The sequence below is a fragment of the Grus americana genome, chromosome 11 (assembly GCF_028858705.1).
Source record: "Grus americana isolate bGruAme1 chromosome 11, bGruAme1.mat, whole genome shotgun sequence".
NCBI lineage: Eukaryota > Metazoa > Chordata > Aves > Gruiformes > Gruidae > Grus > Grus americana.
In genome coordinates, this window is record NC_072862.1 from 17,938,660 (window position 1) to 17,958,199 (window position 19,540).

General features: G+C 42.3%; 1 protein-coding gene across 1 annotated transcript in view; it reads right to left on the bottom strand.

The window, feature by feature from the left end:
* LOC129211378 (musculoskeletal embryonic nuclear protein 1) overlaps positions 1 to 18,393 on the bottom strand; it is a 44,264-nt gene extending 25,871 nt beyond the window's left edge. The window contains exon 1 of the mRNA XM_054838406.1: positions 18,147 to 18,393. Coding sequence (XP_054694381.1) covers positions 18,147 to 18,321 — 175 coding nt within the window. The 5' untranslated portion in view covers positions 18,322 to 18,393. The remainder of the gene's footprint in view (positions 1 to 18,146) is intronic.
* Positions 18,394 to 19,540: the final 1,147 nt, after the last annotated feature.

Here is a 19,540-nt window from a genome sequence, read left to right on the forward strand (position 1 = left end):
GTATTCTCGTAATATAGGGGCAATCTATAATATCAGAAATAAATCAAGTGAATTAGTAACAGGACAAATATATTCTCTGACAAAGTATATTTATTTTATGGATGACAAATAAGACTTTTGTGGGCAAAATTAATTGCAAAAGGAAAGCAGGACAGATTTTTTAATCAAATAAACCCTTCACAAAAAAGGTTGATACTTGTTAACATATTAAAAACTCAAAAAAATCCAGTATTAAAATTAATGCCAACTATACAAAGGCAAAAAAAAAAAATTGACTATTTCAGTCTTGATACAGTTTATAATACAAATTGTATCTGATAAAAAGCTCCTCTGCACCCCCACAAAGGAGGGGAAGCCCAAATCACCCCCTGCCTGGCTACTCCCAGGTCCAGCCCAGGAGCCCTCAGCCCATCGCAGGTCCATCCCCACAAGCCCAGAGGGGCAGAAGCCCAAAGGCGGATGGGGCAACCCAAATACTGGACTGGGAGGAAGGGACTGCTGTCCCAGGGGAGCCTCAGCCCCGCTGGCCAGGGGTGACACCCATCCTGGGGAGCCAGTGCCAGAGCACCTTTGGCAGGGAGGGTATGGGACAGGTATGGGATGGGAGGGAAGAGCGTTTTGGCATGGCACAAGACTTTCTATGGGTTGTTTACGGGAGGAACCAAAGGCAGGGTAAGGGAAGGATCTGGATGACTCATGGAGGAACAAGTGTGGGAAAATAGAGAGATAAGGGGATACAAGTAGTCGCTCATACATAAACAATGGCTGGTCCATACACTCGGATTGTCTGATCTGCGATTTGTCCTATCTGCTTAGAAATTCCATTTCTAACTCTTTCTGGGCAAGGAAAACCTTTTTCCCTCCTGGGAACACAGGCTCAGCCCTGCCATGGGTCAGACCTGGGGCAGGGAGTCGCAGCAGCCTCGCCTCTGCCAGACCCGGCCTAATGCCGTGACACAGATTTATTTTCTGTTACAGCTGCAAGACAGACCAAAGATAACAGGGCAATGGAAAACCTCTCCCCTAAGCATGGGTTTTATATATGGGTTTTACTTCCTTCTTCTGTCCAAGGTTCAGCGTCACTCACCAGATCCTTCAACATAAGTCTTGAAAAAATAATTCTTTAGGCTCTTATTTCAGAAATTATCTCTTAAAAAATTAAAAATAATTAAGCCTCAATTCCCCTCCTCCCCTTCAACTAGCAGAGATTCTTTCTTAAAAGGCACAAACCGTAGCAGGTATAAGTCAGGCAAAACAATACATCAATGGGTGTTTTAACCTGCTTCTCCAGGTATTAGCGATGAATTTAAGTTTCAAATAGGATGTTGTATGTAAGTTATGTTTACTTAGCTTACAAGCCTTTAAAACACATTTTTATTTATGAACCAAATCACAACTTTTTCACACGTAAGGCAATTTTCCCAAAAGCCCACTGTCCTCGTACAATACGGCGTTAATATAATTACCTGAATGCCTTAAAATAAATAAATAAAGCCCCTTCACCTCCAAGGTGGAGGGGCAGCATTTCCAGGGAGCACCAAGCTGACAGCTTGCCATTTTACTGCTTCTGACAGCAGAGAGAGAAACTGCGTTTTACCCCCATATAATACAACCATTAGAAATTAAAAAGTGACAAGAGGAAAAGATCGTACATTTACACCAAAGATACAGTTGTAATAGCAACATTTGCCAGCAGTTTTCTCTGTGAACGGCATGCCATAAATATAAAACTTCTGTTAAAAATGAACAACACCCAGCTAAGTTAGCCAGTTTGCTGTTTATGACAAGTCCTCCCCAGTCACACTATGGATTACTTTAATTAGTGCCATTTTTGCACAAGAGGAAGCCACAAAGCATCACAAAATAAATGCAAGAAACAGAAGTTTCAACTTAATGTGGAGTTTATGCAAGACGTTTTTCTGCAGACCAAACCGAAATTAAACTGATAAGCTTTATGCACTTTGTGGGGGAGGAAATTCCAAGCTCAGGCTTTTGTCTGTTATTACTATGAGAAGTTGTATAAGCCTGTGGATTTATTTCTTTCTCTAAAGTATTTGCAAAAGATTGTTTTGGAAGAGGATATTCAAAACCAATTCAACTAACACCATTTCAAACTTTATCTAAACTGAGAAAAAGACTTCAGAAGGTCCGTGTTTCTCTGGCCAATTCTGAAAACAATACTTTTCATTTGAGTTAACATTAAACAGGAGAGTTAACTTTGAAAGCCTCTACAGATGTCTTTTGGGAATGCATTACATGGCTGATCACACCACAAACTTCTACGCCCCCAAATGAAATGAGACAATCTGTTTAAAAGCTTTAGGAGTTGCTACCTGATGAATATGTACCTGTACACTTGAAAGCCCAGTAGATCCATATGAAACAGGGTTGTTTTGTCAGCCTAGTTTCTTGCAGCTCTGTGAACATCAGGTATTTCTGACATACGTCAATATTGCCAGGTATTTTCCTACTCCTGATGCAGGCAAGTTACACTGCCTCCCCAGCACAATATACTATCACATCAGAGTGGTTCAAGTCAAGAGCAATTTAACTTCTGCCTCAGCAAGGGAGCGTGTTTTCTGTATGGCTGTATACAGCTGGGGAAGAGTAGAATGAGCAAAAAAGCAACAGGCTGCAAATAACCACACTTGTAAGCTCAGGGTTCATAGTCTGTGTGCTGTTAAACTAATTTTGCAACCAAAAGTCAGCACACATTTTCAAATAAAGATTCTGCAAATTTTTTAAGCATCTACTGAGTTGGGGAGGAGAAAGCAATTCTTCCACTCGCCCTCCCCAGAAATATATCATGATTGTAGGTGCTCTCAGCTCCACTCACAGTTTCTCTTGGCAGTCTGCATTGCCTCAGCGTAAACTCAGAGACGTGCACTGGTGCGTGTGTCAGCTGACAGATGGATCTCAATCTGCCAGCTTCTCACTGTGAGGAGGTGGTACCACTCCATATGCTTCAATTCAGAACGTTATACTTGCACTAGCAAGAATTCACCATATTTAATATTAATTAACTAATAATGTTCAGAATTTCATGCTGAATTATAAGTGAAAAAAGTGCTGCCTGTTTATACATTCAATGCCAGAATTTTTCAGGAAAGGAAATAAAAGCACTTCTGCCAACAAGTATGTGAGCTGCCAGATGGACAGATAATAGATAAGCATATAAGGCAGGGTATCGCTAATGCAAAATTCAAGTTCATTAAATTGTCTTCCCGTTTCATTGAAATTCTAGGAACAATTAATGCCAGAGTACTGTGGAAAGGTTTCTAACAGTTACTTTAAACACAGGAGTTTTGCCATCAGTATACCAGTAAACCAAAGACTCGCAGGGAAGGATAAAGGCCATATATAAGAACAGAGACAAGAAATGAAGTAAAACCTCTCCAAACTGTCAAGATGAAAAGCAACACTTGAATCTGCACTTGGAATTCAGCCTTTCCATCTCTCCCTCCTCAAAAAGTCCCATGGGAAGTATTTTGCTGATGTGAAGTAACTTCAATACGGATTGAAGAACTCCAAGTTTCCGGCTGACTGCTCTTGTAGCAGCACAAAACTGCCCCAACTCAAACATCTGAAATGTTTTTATGTATCACGTATTACTGCATTTCTTAGACACGCGTTCTGGCAGTTCACAATAAGAATCTTTCTGATCCCTGTTAGGATTGAAGAAGATTTCTCTAGATCATTAATTTGAAATTAAAAAAAAAAAAAGGAAAATAAGCTAAAGAATAGTCAACACATTCGATGTCCTCCTCTGCAGCTGTAGTACAATACTACTACTCTTCTGAGGAGAGAACGGGGAATTTCACCCGTATTTCCAGTGCTTCTCAAAACTTTTTCAAAAATAGGTCAAAGACAAAGCATATGACAAAATATTTCATTTCATAAACCTCCTACACATTCCTGTCAGACCTCAGCAAAGTGACAGCTGAGCTAGCCAAATAGAAGAAAACCAAAAGGAGGAAAGGTTAGTGAGGATAAGATCGTATTTGCACATTACACATGCAAACCTGCTCATGTGTGTGGGCAGTTTCAGTGAAGACAGAATCAGACCCTTCTTGCACAGGCAATGGGCCAGAAGAAAAAGCCACAAGTTGCAGCCAGGGAAATTCCAGCATGACAGAAGTAAAAAATTTCCAATGAGAGCAATTAAACTCTGCAACAAGATGCCCAGAGAAGGTGCAGTGACTTCAACCACACAGACCTTGAGAATACACCTGGATGATGCTCCGAGCAAGGGGACACAGGTTGGCCCTGCTCTGAGCAGGAGGTGGGGGCAGGTGACATTTGGGGTCCCTTCCAATAAAAATTGGTCTGTAAGTCTAAAAATCATCTTTCTGTGATATGACGCTTAAAAACTCTGAGATTTGAGCTGATTACCAAAGGACTGAAGTATGGCTAACTAAAAACCATACATACATGCGTATATGTATGTATGCACAGAATTCAAGAGTGAGAAATCTGCTGCAGTTTGAGCTTCTGTACAGTGTTATATCATGAGAATGTTGAATCTCCTCCAGCCCATTGGCTTTGCTGGGCTTCCCGAATAACATGCTGCAACCAGATGGATCCTCCAACACAGCCTTATCATAGAATCATAGAATGGTTTGGGTTGGAAGGGACCTTAAAGCCCATCTAGTTCCAACCCCCCTGCTGCGGGCAGGGACACCCTGCACTAGCCCAGGTTGCCCAAAGCCCCATCCAACCTGGTCTTAAACACTGCCAGGGATGGGGCCTCCACAGCCTCTCTGGGCAACCTGTGCCAGTGCCTCACCACTCTTAACAGTAAAGAATTTCTTTCTAACATCGAATCTAAATCGACCCTCCTTCGGCTTGAACCCATTCCCCCTTGTCCTGTCACTACACTCCCTCATAAACAGCCCCTCACCAGCTTTCCTGTAGGCCCGTTTCAGGTATTGGTAAGCCACAATTAGGTCTCCCCGGAGCCTTCTCTTCTCCAGGCTGAACAATCCCAACTCTCTCAGCCTGTCCTCATAGGAGAGGTGCTCCAGCCCTCTGATCAGCTTACGTGGCCCTCCTCTGGTCTCGCTCCAACAGCTCCATGTCTCTCCTGTACTGGGGCCCCCAGAGCTGGACGCAGTACTCCAGGTGGGGTCTCACAAGAGCAGAATAGAGGGGCAGGATCCCCTCCCTCGACCTGCTGGTCACGCTGCCTGTGATGCAGCCCAGGACAAGGTTGGCCTTCTGGGCTGCAAGTGCACACTGCCGGCTCATGTTGAGCTTCTCATCAATCAATATCCCCAAGTCCTTCTCCTCGGGGCTGCTTTCAATCCATTCCTCGCCCAGCCTATAGTCGTGCTTGGGATTGCACTGACCCATGTGCGGGACCTTGCACTTGGCCTTGTTGAACTTCATGAGGTTCGCACAGGCCCACCTCTCCAGCCTGTCAAGGTCCCTCTGGATGGCATCCCTTCCCTCCAGCGTGTCGACCACACCACACAGCTTGGTGTCGTCGGCAAACTTGCTGAGGGTGCACTCGATCCCACTGTCCATGTCGCCGACAAAGATGTTGAACAGTACTGGTCCCAGTACCGACCCCTGAGGAACACCACTCGTCACCGTTCTCCACTTGGACGTTGAGCCGTTGACCACAACTCTTTGAGTGTGACCATCCAGCCAATTCTTTATCCACTGAGTGGTCCATCCATCAAAACATGGCATGGTGTGAGCTGTTTGTTTTAAAAGAGAGATAATAAATGGGACTGCAAAAAAGATCAAAAGAATCAGTGGTTTTGGCTTGCTGCTCATTTCTCCAGATAAAAAAAGAAAACGCACTACGTTCTTGGTAATTCCATTTTTGCCCTACCGCAATTCTTCCTTCTGTTCCTATGTTCCATTAACTACAACCGAGATGATCAGATACAGGACACCCTGAAAGCCTGCTGCTTATTTCCCCACATAAGAACCCCAAAATTCTTCATTATATTTTTGCTTAATGACCTAGATTTGTCAGCACTCTCAGACACCAATTATACTACAGCAGAAATGATACTAGAGCAACTGATCTGCAGCTACATCCAGTGATACAGCTGTCTTGGAGAAAGATACCAAGAATCCATGGTTTCTTCATGATGAAAAAAATTATGGAATAACTCACTCAAAGGAAAATTTTGTTCTAGTCCACGTTACAGACTGACATACTATATGAAGTGCATGAGCTCACCAACTTTGCTCCCCTGCAAAAAGGATTTTTAAAACTTCTGTAAGACAGAAAACAGCATTAGCCATGCAAGTACCCAACCTCTTTTCTTAATTCCCTTGTGTCCTTGGCCTCAATGGTTCTATAGAGATACGCATGTAATTAAGAACTTGTCCATGAAAGATGGTCACCCAGAGAGAAACTTTATAGAAACGTTGGACACAATAAAGTCTAATGACCCAGCTAGTTAGTTTTTCAGGGACATCATAAGACTAATGATTCAGTGTCTGGACAGTCATGCGGTACCTGCAAAACTGCAGATCTTATCCCAGTCTCTTGGTTCCAATGGCAGCAGTTAAAGTAATGTTGTGGCTACGGTTTTGAGGCAGCAAAAACTTTGTGATAGCTAAATGGTTCTGACTGGCACCCTTGTTAGAGAACAAGGGACTTTGTTACTGCAAAGTTAACTACGCTAGTGCCAAGCATCAGCCAAGCTCAGCTATCTCATGACCAGGGCTCTTTTGTCTCAACACAGATGACATAAGATGATGCAAAATGATGTGCCAACACTGAATTTCACCTAATTTATCAAATGGGCAGCAGTGCTTGCTGGACAAACACTGGAGAATTACAGTTACTGGAAGTTACCCCTGTAAAAACACTTCCCACCCACTTCCACACCCAGCTAAAAGCCTATCTGTTAATTTTGTCCCTACAAAGGTTTTGCGATAGCTAAGGGAACTGCTATCACCAAGTGAAGCTCCCATTCACAGTGCGGGAGAGGAGAGGACAAATCATTATCAGAAAAAAAAATAAAATACTGCTACCTGAGCTTTGGAATAAACCAGACTATGTTCCTTCTTCAGGAAGGGCAGCCAAACGCATTACCTGAGGTTGGCGAGCTTTTTATTCCTAACACGTACATATTTTAAGCTCAAAAATTTTTTTCCAAATGCTTAGCTTGTAAGGACTGGCTGGGGGACACACAAATAAGTCAGACTGAGTTGTATGCGACAGGTAATATAAGACAATTTCACCAAGGCTGATCTCATGCATCCTGGTAACACATGATAGTGTGGTTCTGACAGAAGCATTAACTTGGCTGTCAATAAAAGAAACAAATGTGTCTTAGTAGAGCACGCAGCCCAGATATACTACATCAATAGCCATTGTAATCAAGCTTTTTTCCTTTTTTTTTTCTTTAAAGGTAAAGCTTACTTTTAAAATAGCTAAACTAACTTAGCAGACAAAGAATTAGACACAAGTTCTCACTCCCAACTGCTAACCTATTTGCTATATTCCCAGAGAGAGCAGCACTTTAGAAGTCAGAAAATGCATGTAATGTGCACTATGTAAACAGAAGCATTTAGCCCGTTACGTCGTGAAAGATATGCCAATGCTATAGCAATACTAAAAATAAAGGGTTGCAAGTAACTGCTTTAAGAACTCCAAGGTAAACAGCACAAGTAGCTTAGGAAATATTTATCCAAATATTAAAGTTTTAAGACAAGATTTGACCTTAGTTATCTTGTTATCTTTGTATTTAGCATACATAGTTCAGTCAAGGTGCATTCTATTTGAAAGGCCATAATAAATCACAATTTCCCAACACTTTCAGAGACGGAAGCATATGCTATTGTTTCCTCAACAGGTATGAGACAGCTGAAGCAAAGCAAATCTAACCCTCCAGTACTAAAGGTTCCTGTAAGACTGGTGTTAGAAGTTTAATACACAACCCTCTTGCAAAAAAAAAAAAAAAAAAAAAAAAAAAAAAAAGTAGGTTGCTAGAGAAACAGACAGCCCACTCCTACCATGCGATACGTACATCTAGTGAGAGAGCTGAAAAATACAGTCTACTGCGTTCAAGTGGATTTTTTTTTTCTATTAAAAATAAGAACCATTTGGGAAACATGAATTATTTATTACAAAACAAACAGAATCAATCCATATTAATGTGCACTAAGCAGCAATTTACGATTCACAACACCATTTTCACGTACAGCTTTCACAAGATGACTCAATAATACATGAAGCTTTCCTAACGTTATTAGTATGACAACAGATATCAATGAACTTTAAGTCATTCAAGCTGGTTGTTCTAAACCAGCTCTTGGGAACTGACAGAACTGCCAACGCACAGCTACAGACTCACTCATCATTCATTAAAATATTAAGCCAGTAACTGTAGGAGTTTTAAAAGAAGAAAGCAAACCCAAAATGTAAGTTCAGATACACCTAACAAAGAATGTAAAAGAAAAACTCTGTTTCCATTTGTAGAAAATGATAAACAGCAAATCTATTAAATCAAGGAGGCCAAAGGCAGACATACACTATATGTCTAGAGTCCATTTAAATTCTGAATAGCTTTGCTTCCCAGATTCATTCTTCCTAGGCTGCTGAAACTAGCGAAGCATTGAATTGCAAGCAAGACATATTTCACATAACACCAACTGCTTTAAAAAGAACAAAAGACAGACAACCTACTTTCATACATTCTCTTTACACATGATCAAATATCATGAAACGAGAGTCAGCGGCCAATTACGTAGACTTCTTTGATCTAATGTATCTAACAACTAGGTATTTACTGTATAAATTAAATTTCTGAAATCAGGATGAAAACGTGTAATAATTTCCACATGCGTGAACATTCTTAATGATAAAGCTTTGTACCTCTTAACATTTGTGTAAGTTTCATAAAAGTTTCACAACACCAAATCCAGCACTAAGTGCCAGCACTAAAACATATTGCCATAAGAAAGCTCCAATTTTTAAGATCAGATGGAGGAGGGTGGTTTCTTTTTCCCCTCAACATCTGATTTTAAAGCTCCTTAGACTACTTCATCTTCTAACAATTCATCTTCTTACAACTACCTTGCAATGAAAGCATTAAAACCCTACACATATAAACTAACAAATGCTGCTAGTCACACCATCAGCCTCAAAACAAGAAAGGTATGCTGGAAGAAGTTGCATAGCAGCTAGTATTTTCCAGCACAAGTAAAAAAAATAAGATTAATTATTCTAAAAAGGAATTAAAATTTTAGAGAAAAACATCTTCAGAAAATTATTAGAGACAGAGGACGTACGTTATTAGTTGTGAATAGCTGTTCATAATTTTAAAGTAATTTTTGTTACATGGAAAAAAATCTGTAGTTTTGACAAATGGAAAAAGAAAATAACTAGAGCAGAACAACAAAAAGCAAGCAAAGGTTGTTTCTGTAAGTACTCATCCAAGGGGACTGGCTAGCCTGTCCAAAATTGACAAGATCTACCCTATAAAACAATATTTGGTCAGGTTCTAATAAGTTTTACCAGTTACCAGACTGATGTCAGTCCTGTAAAACTTACTGTTAAATTTGAAAAGCTTAAAAATTCAGGAACTCCTCTCTCTAGCTCACCTCTCACCAACAATTTCTAGTTACTTCCATTGGTTCATCTCTTTTAACAGTGTCAGTGGAGCACAGCAATGGAGAGACCTCTCAAACAGAAGTAGTATACAAATAAACTTCTTGTCACAAATTTCTATGTTCTGAGCACCTTGCAGCTTACAGGCCAGCTGCTTCCCAAGTCCTCCTGAGCTCTATTTAATGCCTGGCAACCAGATAAAACAAGGAAACATAGTACTGTGTTCCTCTTCTATCAGGTGAGCCAACACACGTTACAAGAGGAAGAATGGTTGGTCTTAGAATCTGGGGTAGCCAAAAATGTGACAGAAGTTAAAACCACCAAAGTTAAAAGACTTCAAAGTACAAAACCATGTGGTTGTTAAAAAAAAAAATAATTAGCAACCTCTAGAGAACAATAGAAAATCATGAACAATAGAAAAAACAAGTTTAGTACCTTCCTTGGATGACCTTTCCCTACTCTAGCTCAGCATTCCTGTGAACTAACTTGCACCTGGAACTATGAACCTGAACCATGACTGTGAGCTATGAGGAATTTGTCTCATTCTTAACATTCATTACATATGACAACTTATGTATGAGGTAATGACAACAAATATATATAACACACGTGATTCAGGGTCAGTGGTAGAAAAACAGGTCTTCAGTATCCTCAGCAACAGTGCAAATAAGTTTAATTATTCCTGATTAAACCCTAAAACCTCATCCCTATGCCACACCACCTGCAAAGGCAGTCTCATGAAAGCTCCAAGCTTATATTCAGTCTGCCAGTGAGATTTACCATGCTAAGATTTACAGGGAATACATTTTGCTGTGATCAAGAAATCTTTGAGAATGAGAAGCATTTCCCACCAGCAGGCATGAGAAAGCATGATTTTTCATTTCATCAACAAAACCCACACAGATAAGACCTTGTTAAATACCAGTTTAAGAATGCAAACTTCATTAACCATGAAATTAATATCACTGCAGAATGCAAAAATGCGCACTGTGTATTCGTACAAATCGGCTCCTTACAAATTTAATTATAAAACACTAGTCGAGAACACATTCATTATGCAGTTTACAGTTAAACAACAGTCTAGCTAACAGGCCAGAAGTTAGTTCTAATTAAACACAGCTTCAGAGTTTCTGGATAATTTATCATTTTAATAGTCTCCAAATGTCAACATAACTTATCCCTTTTCCTAAACATTTCATAATGTGAATGACATGCATAATTATACTTAGAACAATCTTATTATCTGGAGCACAATTATATCCAGTGATCAGCTGAGTAATAAGAAAATGTAATACGTTCCGAGCCAACAAGACAAAGAAGGGCATCAGACAACTGTTAATGAAAAGTGCAACTTACTTGCAGATTATAGAATATTTGTCTAAACTGATACCTTTTTTTTGTCTTAACTTTTTTATTGGCATGGCATTTCAAGAATAGTTCCTGCATTTAATGACATTACAATATTAACGGCCTGACACAATCAGGGCATCAGGCCATGCAATAAAGTGCTACTACAATCTATGTCCAGCAAAGAATCGGACATCTTGCAAGCAGTTTTAATTTAAAAACCAAGGAAATGTAGTTCGAGCAGGACTAAACATTATGAGAACATGTTTCTCCTATAGTCAGTAAATGCACACATACTCAACTATGCTACAAAACAAGATTGGTCTTCTGTTTTCAAAATAGGAAACAATTGTCATTCCTAAATTCTTTTCAGGTCATTTGCTTCACTTAAAGGATCAGCTGAGCCATTCCCAACACTATTATTACCTGCATTTATACAGCATGAAGTTTGCCAGCAAGATTTGTCTTTTTCTGCAGTTTGCAATGGACAGAATTTATCCCAACTACGTATTTTATACATTAAAGAGTATTACAATATTAGTATGGTAAAAGAAAGCAATTTACTTAGCTAATTTACCCCTGTGGCTGCATTTTTTCCCCTGTGCTACATCTCCTAGTACATCTCTCATTTTTGTCTCAAACACGGATAAGGATGTCACAGAGACACTGAAAGCACTGATGATTTATTTAAAACAAACAAGAAGCAGCCACGTAACATAGATGCAAGTGATACCTCACCATAGGGGGACAACAAAACACTTGATCATTGTAAGGCATAATTTACTTGGCCGTGACCACAGTGACCTCACAGGGCTTTTCCAAATCCTGCAGCCACTTAACCTGCAGAATAATAGCTGTTCTATAGCATATCCCACTAAGATACTGGTTGTTACTAATTACCATGGATCGGGCCCGAAGGAGCAAGAGGTTTAAACACCTTCCATCACCCCATCCTGTTTCCTCCTTGGCCTCCAGCCAGATGGGAGGGGATTGCATCACCCCTTCGTGTCAGCCAAACCTGCAGACCGACTGTCAAGCACGGCTATCGTTGACTCCGCACAGGCAGCCCCGCACCCAAGGGAGAGCTCCCGAGGCGCTGCCGCTCAGGGCCGGCCCGGCGGAGCTGTCCAGGGTGCTCCCGGGGGCTCCCTGCGCCCCGGGGCGCTCGCAGCCCGGCCACCCGCTTGCGTTCCATGAAAAACTCCTGCCACTGCTTTCCCCCCCCACACACCTCTTCCTTTTTAAAAACTTACCCTCCCTTCACTCCCTCCCCAGATCTTGCCTTTTAACGTAGTTCAATAGCACATCTTACTAGTCTTCCTTTACCCTAAGAGGCATTCATCCCCACTGCTGTGATACCTGAGAGCAGTCCTTAAAGGCGTTTCAGACTGCCTGATACTAGGTAATCCCCTAATACACACTGGAATGCAAGCTCTGCATATATCTGGCAATTCACCAGGAACTCGCACTAGTGAAGAGTTCTGGGAAAAAGAATAAAGTGTATTTGAAAAAGTGTGATCCACTGCATAAGTACAATACTGTTTGTATTTTCATAAATATGAAATATCCTATTTGTGATTTAAAACTTCTGTACAAGGCAAGGTTTCAAATCATTTGCACAAATAACATTTGCCAAGGTGGCCCTCAGCAATTCATGTGAACCCATACTGTGTCACTCAGGGCGAATACATACAAGGATGGGATATTATCAAGTCAGGATAATATCAAGTCTTTTAAAATAATGTCTTCATTAATAAAACACCACCTTGCTAGTAGGCCACTGCCCTACATCTCAGGAAATCACCATGTAGAATAACCTTGTTACTGCTACTCAGAAGCCTGTATTACACTGCTGGTGTTATGGGGTATCAAAGCCAAGTGCCTGCCATTTTCACATTTTTAAAATCTGCTCAAGCAGAAAGAAGATTGCTATATAAACCAACTGAAAACCATGTTTTAGTCTTTTTGTATCTAACCCTTTTGATTTTTTTTTTTGAAAGGCAACTGAAATTACTTTTAATTCCTTCTCAAGTCCTTGCTCCCCAGAACATTATTCCCCATAATACTACTCCCTTACCTTGATGAAAATATTAAATTATTCCTCTGAAAAGTATATTTTTGCTAAAGCGTTTTGAATTCTACTGAACTACCTACTAAGATAACTTATTATATGAAGAAGCATTTGTTTTCCTTGCATGGCTTAAGTGGGAAAACCTTGCTGTAAAGTAAACTGATGTTAAGTATGTAGTTTTAAAGGTACTTCCTTTAAGGCACTTTAAGCAAAGAGAGGACCTTAAAAATATATAGTATCTTTTATATGAATTGTTTCTTCTTCTTTTTTTTTTTTCTTCCCAGCTGTGACCCTCAATGCAAACCCACCTACTTGCTTATTCACCGAACTTGCACTCAATCATTTCACTTCTGTTAACAAAGAAGCTTTTACCCTTCTCAGTGTGAGTACAGACACAAACTGTAATAAAGCCATAAAAAGGTAACAGACCCACACACTTTGGTCTCCTTTACAGCTTATTTATATTTTCCTCACAGATGGACACAAACCTTTTACCTGCAGAGGACCAACCGACTCTTCTATTTCAATAATTCATCAATATGACTCGCATCTAATTTCTCAGCCGTAAGTATCCCAAAACAAACATAGGCACACTGATAAGGCACCAACCTTCTGACAAACAAGCTTAGTATATAAACTACATATTCAAGATGAAGTACTTCAAACAGTTTGTGTCAGACAGGGTAAAGGGATAGGCAATGGGTTTGCCTTTCTGCATACCTTTCTACAGGTTTGGCTAATAAAAACTGTGTTATTTACAACTACGCCTACATTGTACATGTGTGGGAATACTGAGCTAACACCACTCTCTGATCATTCATTACCAATAAAAGCCTAACCAGAGACTGCTCAGAAGGTGCTTGGGATTACTGACAAAACACATCATATTACACAAAAATATTTAAAACCAGCTTTGTGACATCAGTAATAAAAAACATATCTATTGCACCAACACCCCACCACCACCTAAAGAGCAAAGCTGTCATTTTAAAATCAGGATCCCCATGAAATAAGATACAAGCAAGATAATGGGAAACTTGGAAAAAATATTATCTTTGGCTTACTGACCTGAAGCATAAACAAACATAAATCTCTTCCACCAAGGGAAACCCATTAAGACCTCCTGTTATGAAGTGGCTTGGTTTAAATAAACTAGTGCGGAAAATAATGCATACTTAGGCGTGAGGGACAAGAGCAAAATGAAGCAATAGACTTGAAAAAAGCAGGCTAACAGACTCAAGAGTTAGTGGCCCAGAATCCAAAAGGGCTGCCAGTCCAAGCAGATTTACCAAAAAAGAGGTAGTTGTTAATCAGTTAGTACCCTTTGATTAGGAGTTGGAGCCTATGGTTAGGAGAGAAGCAACAGAAGTTGTCACACTCAACTTCAGTACGACTTTTGACATACTGGAACATTTGTAGTGTCCAGGTGAAACTGTCTCAACATGTCTTTAGCTTCACAGCAGAGGACTGAACTCCGACCAGTAAAGATGAATTGACAGTGATTAAAAATAACACACCAGTAAGCTCCAATAGAATCAAGTATATTCACTACTGATTCAGACATCAGAAAAGGACCTCCATTCTCTAGCGCACAATGCTTTACATGAAGAGCAGGAGGGTAAGATTTGAAATCAGAGTGATTAAGTAGTGGATTTGGGAGGCCTTAAACAACTTAAAGCAAAAAAACCAAATGCAAACTTCTACTCAAGGGGGTTAGGGAGGCTCCCATATAAAGTCAGGACAGATGATAACTAGCTAAAGCATCTTCTACAAAAGACACATTAGGGGGTTATAACAGGTTGTATATTTGAATCTGAAAATAATAGAAGTCACTCATTTAAAAGGCTACTGTGAGGTAAGTTAAACTGTTCTTCATTCCCTGTGTGACAGAACAAGGAGGAAAGAGCTACAAACAAAAGGAAACTTCAGGTTTAATTTCAAAGTATCATTTCATCAGCTCAAAGTGAGAAATTCTTCATTCTGTCACTTCTTGGTTGTGTCAATTCAGTAGTGAGGGCACACACGAGGTAGGCTGATAATGCGATTGGGGTAAAAACCTTTCTTTGAAGTATTAGAAGATAGCCCCAGCAATGCAGTCTCAACGCTCCCTCTGTCAGAGCATCACCACATCTTCAACAAATTAAAAACCTGACACAACCACATTTAGCCCTTAAAATATGAAGTTTAACTGATGTCATCGGCAGGTCAGTTGATGGCATAAGTTTACAGCAATTGTAAAGGTGCACTCAGAAGAAGGTGGCAAACTGGAGTGCCAGATCTTAAACAATTTCACTTTAATCCTTCGGTCATTTATAGATGAACATCTACCGATGAGGCACAGAAAAGGTCCTCCTCCTCCTCTTACAGCTAGTTACTACGATCAGAAAAAAAATATTAAAAAATATTCTTTGTTCCATTGAACACAAGCAGAGTAAAATTTATCTAGAAAAGGGCAAGTCTGGGTCAGCCTTTGACTTAGCCGCTTACCAAAAATTCTTATTCTTTACATGTCAAATCAAGTATTTTTCAAAGGAAAACACCCTCTGTGCATAAAGAGCAGTTGTACAATGTATCTCTGTTGCCATTACTTTCTTTTTCTACAGAGGGTACTGAGGGTTCTGCACCATTAATCGCAACCAAAGTATTACAGTATCTCCTTCTAGGGTTTCCTTTTCCTTTATAAGTTAAATTTAAATACCAGCTAGTCACGTGTCTTCAGTTCTCTGACTTTTTACAGAGGAGAGCTGGAGAAGCGATATGGTCGCATACAGAGAATTGATGCTGTTCAAAAAGGGGACGCACCCCTGACCTGACAGCGGTGCTACTTCTCAAGCAGTCCCTGCCTGCGGCCACTCGTTTCTCCCTCAGCGCTACCCCTTCTGTTGTGCCGGACAGCTAGAGGACCAGAGCAAGGAAATACTCTAGCTTCAAAATAACCACATCTCCCTGTGTATTTTTCTTGCTGTATCAGTTCTGTGATCCAGCTCCAGAAGGTGTGTCATCCCTTCTGCCACAGCAGTTCGAGGACAGGAACAACTGTGTAGGTGCTGAGGCGAGGCCATGCCCGCCCTCCCATTCTCAGTCACGAGTTCCTGCTTCTCTGTCACATCAGATCTGTCATGTGGACCACAAAAGGTCGTATTTGTTGAGATAACTTTTAAAGGTTTTGGAACAACGTACCAGATGTTTTGCATATGATATGAAAAGGATAAAAATATTCAGACAAAACTAGAACCACTCCCTCCCAGCACAGTACTTAACTGACAGACAACTACTCTTTTACCAGTACAACTGGTCCACGCAGCGGGGCCAGCTTCTCCTCCTGCTAGGGGATAGGCCCAACATAAAGTGGAAGAGAATGTGACTGTCAAAACTGGGACAAACATACCTATCTTCTGTTCTTAAATGTAAGCACAACAAGTTACAACTTTTTTTCTCTAATCTCCTTTGGAAAGGGATTTCTTTTCTCACCAGTACCACTGCCAGGACTGGCTACCTTCCTTCCACTCCCTTCTTCCACACCTCACTGATAATCTCCTAAGAGTTCCTGGTTTAAAAATATCTAACCAAAGCGCAGCCAACAACTAGGCTTTCGTTTTCCCAGTCCATACTTTTTGTTTTCACTTCTTCTTATCTTCACCAAGTATTCCAGTGTTACTGTAAAATGCATGAAGTGATACTATTTCCAGAAAAAAGATCCTATCCTGACAAACAACATTTATAGTTCTTCATCTTTTGATGCACAATGCTTGAGAATTATCTATTTGTATCTCTTAATTCTAAAAACAACAACACGTACACATCATCTTCTTAAAGAGAGGTACTTTAGTTTGGAAACTGCTAAAACTCCTAATTATGAGGATGTTCTGACTGACCAAATGTGACACCAGTGACTACTGTTGCCATTCAGTAACAATGATGACTGCTACGTGCATAGCTTTTATAAGAGCAATACAATTGTTAACTATGACTGAACACCAGAGTACGTAAATATAGTGCGTTAGCAAACTTTTGACTTAACCATAATATTATGATGCTAGCATGAAAGGTTATCAGCTCAACTCTAATGTAAACAGGATCTCATTCTTTAGATCAGTCTAACTGTAAAACATTTGTAACTGATGTTCCCTCTTCCCATCCCCACATTTTTGTTAACAGCAACTTCATGGTCAGCAAGTAATGGCACCGGGCTTGTTTTTCACTCCTTGGCTGAGATGACGCTAACTACCATATGGGATAGAGAGAAAAATCTACCTGTACTGTTCCACATTGCTGTTATTCCCTTGGAGCAGGCAGGGTTGGGGTCACTACAGCCTCCAGCCTTTCTTGCCTTTCCACCGGACTCACATGAGGAGTTAACGAGTTACTGCTCATCAGCTGAGCTGCTGTAAACAGCCACAGGAGCTCACCGGCTGCTCCGACTCCAAGGTACAGCACATACTCTAAAGCAGCACACCATGGCGTGTTGTGATTTAAAAAGCGTGTCTCACTTTGCTGTGGATGATATGATGAGGTACACCTGCAGTAAACCAAATATAGCCTAACCCTTTTCTTTTGTACATTCTAAACCTGAGCGACTCCACACAAACCACCACATCTTGCCGGTTGCATTCAAAGCAGAATACATAAAATTATATCAGCACGGATGCAGATATTAGGAAGGCAAATTTCAGAAAGTGCATTTGCTTGAAGTAATCGAAACACCGTCTCTCAGAAACAACGCTGTCCACCCCAAACGTCTGCCTTCGAAGCCACCCGCCGTCCCCTCAGGCAGCACGGCTGGTGCTGACGCCCCGCTCCAGGGGCACAGACCCGGCCAGGGCGGCGCGGGGAAGAGCGGAGAGGCCTCCCCGGCCCGTCTCACCTGACGGCCCCGCTCCCACTCACCCGGCACCAACAGAGGCCCGGCGGCGGCTGCACTTCCCTCAGACCGCCGCGGCACTTCACGGCCCGGCTCGGCCGGGAGCCCGGGACAGCACGGCGCTCCTCCAGCGAGGTCGCGGCACCGCTAACCAAGCCCGACCCCCGTGAGGAAGAAGGGACCCGTCCGGCCGCGGCACGCCCCCGCCCGCCTCACCGCCCGGCGCTGCCAGGCCGCGCGGCACCGGCAAGGCCCGGAGGCCGCGGCCCGCCCCCGCCGCCACTCACGCATGAGGGTGCTGAAGGCCACGACGCCCAGGAGCCCCTGCAGGAAAATGCCGAAGCTGTCCATGAGGGCCCCGTTCTCGCAGCCGCGGTCTCCTGGCTCCCCCGGCATTCCCCCGCCCGGCCGCGGGGGGCTGTCGGTGAGGCCGAGGCTGCCGTTGGGCGGCGGCGCCCCCATGGCGAGGCCCGGCCAAGCGCCCGCCTCAGCGGTACATGGCGGCGGCGGCGACGACGTCGCGACCGGCGGGCGAGGCCGCGCCCCCCGCCCCGCTTCCTGCGCCGAGCCGCCCGCCCCGCCGCGTCAGCGGCCGCGCCGCTCTCCCATTGGCCAGGCCCGGCCCCGGTAGAGCCTCCCGCCCCGCTCCCCCCCAGCCCCGCCGATTGTGCCTGTCCCGGGGCGGCGGCGGCGCGGCCGGCGGCTGCTATGGGCCGGGGACGGACCGGAGGTGCCTGGCCGGCTCCCCCTCAGGGGAAAACCAACACAAAGCCCAATATGAATTCACTTATAAGTACGACCCAGAAAGTACATGTATAGTCTATCAGAAAACTAAGCAAAGCACATGAAGCAATACTTGTTCAAATAATGACATTTGTTGCATCTACCTTACCAACCCACCTACGTGACTGTCCTTCCTGGCAGGCGATGCCAAACAGTACTGACTGGGACGCAGCAGTGATTTCTCTGATATTTAGGCTGTGCAACAGATGTCTGGAAGTTGCAGCTACAAAAAGAAATGCTCTCAATTCTCTGACTGACAGAGCACAACGCACTGTCCAGCACCTCTGCACCCCAGGTCAATGCTCCTCTGTTTTGAGCTGCATCAAAAGCAAGAGTTCAGGAATGCAAATAGAGTTATCTGAAAAAAAGGGCAAGGACCAGAGTAGGCTGCTTGTTCTCCCCCTTGTGCACAGCGATCACAGCTATCAAGCACCGCACTTCAGATGTGGGCCTGACCTATTTACCTGTGGCCCAGGGGCGGTTTTTAAGCTTTCACGGCTGCTGCTGAACATTAGACGTTCCACACATGCACCCTGACCTGGACACTTAAAGATTTACCTAATGCTTTTTCTACACAAAATTTATGTTTCAGACATGAATCTGGAAACATAACTCGAAGGGCTTATGCCTCGTGTTACTCCATATTCCATGCTTTAAACCAGATCATTTCCCCAAAAATACCTCTTCAAGGTTTTCAGCTCCTCATGACTCCTACAAGCCCTTCTGAAACCTATGGCAGACAACGAGGAGACACTGTCTCCTGGTACGTGCTATTCACAAGCCATCAGGACTTCTCTCAAGTAGACAGTGCTCTGTGAAGGCAAGTAAAAGATTTACCTTAACTCCTACACATTTACAGTTGTTTAAAGACAGTGTTAAGCAAATCAGTTTCTTCTCA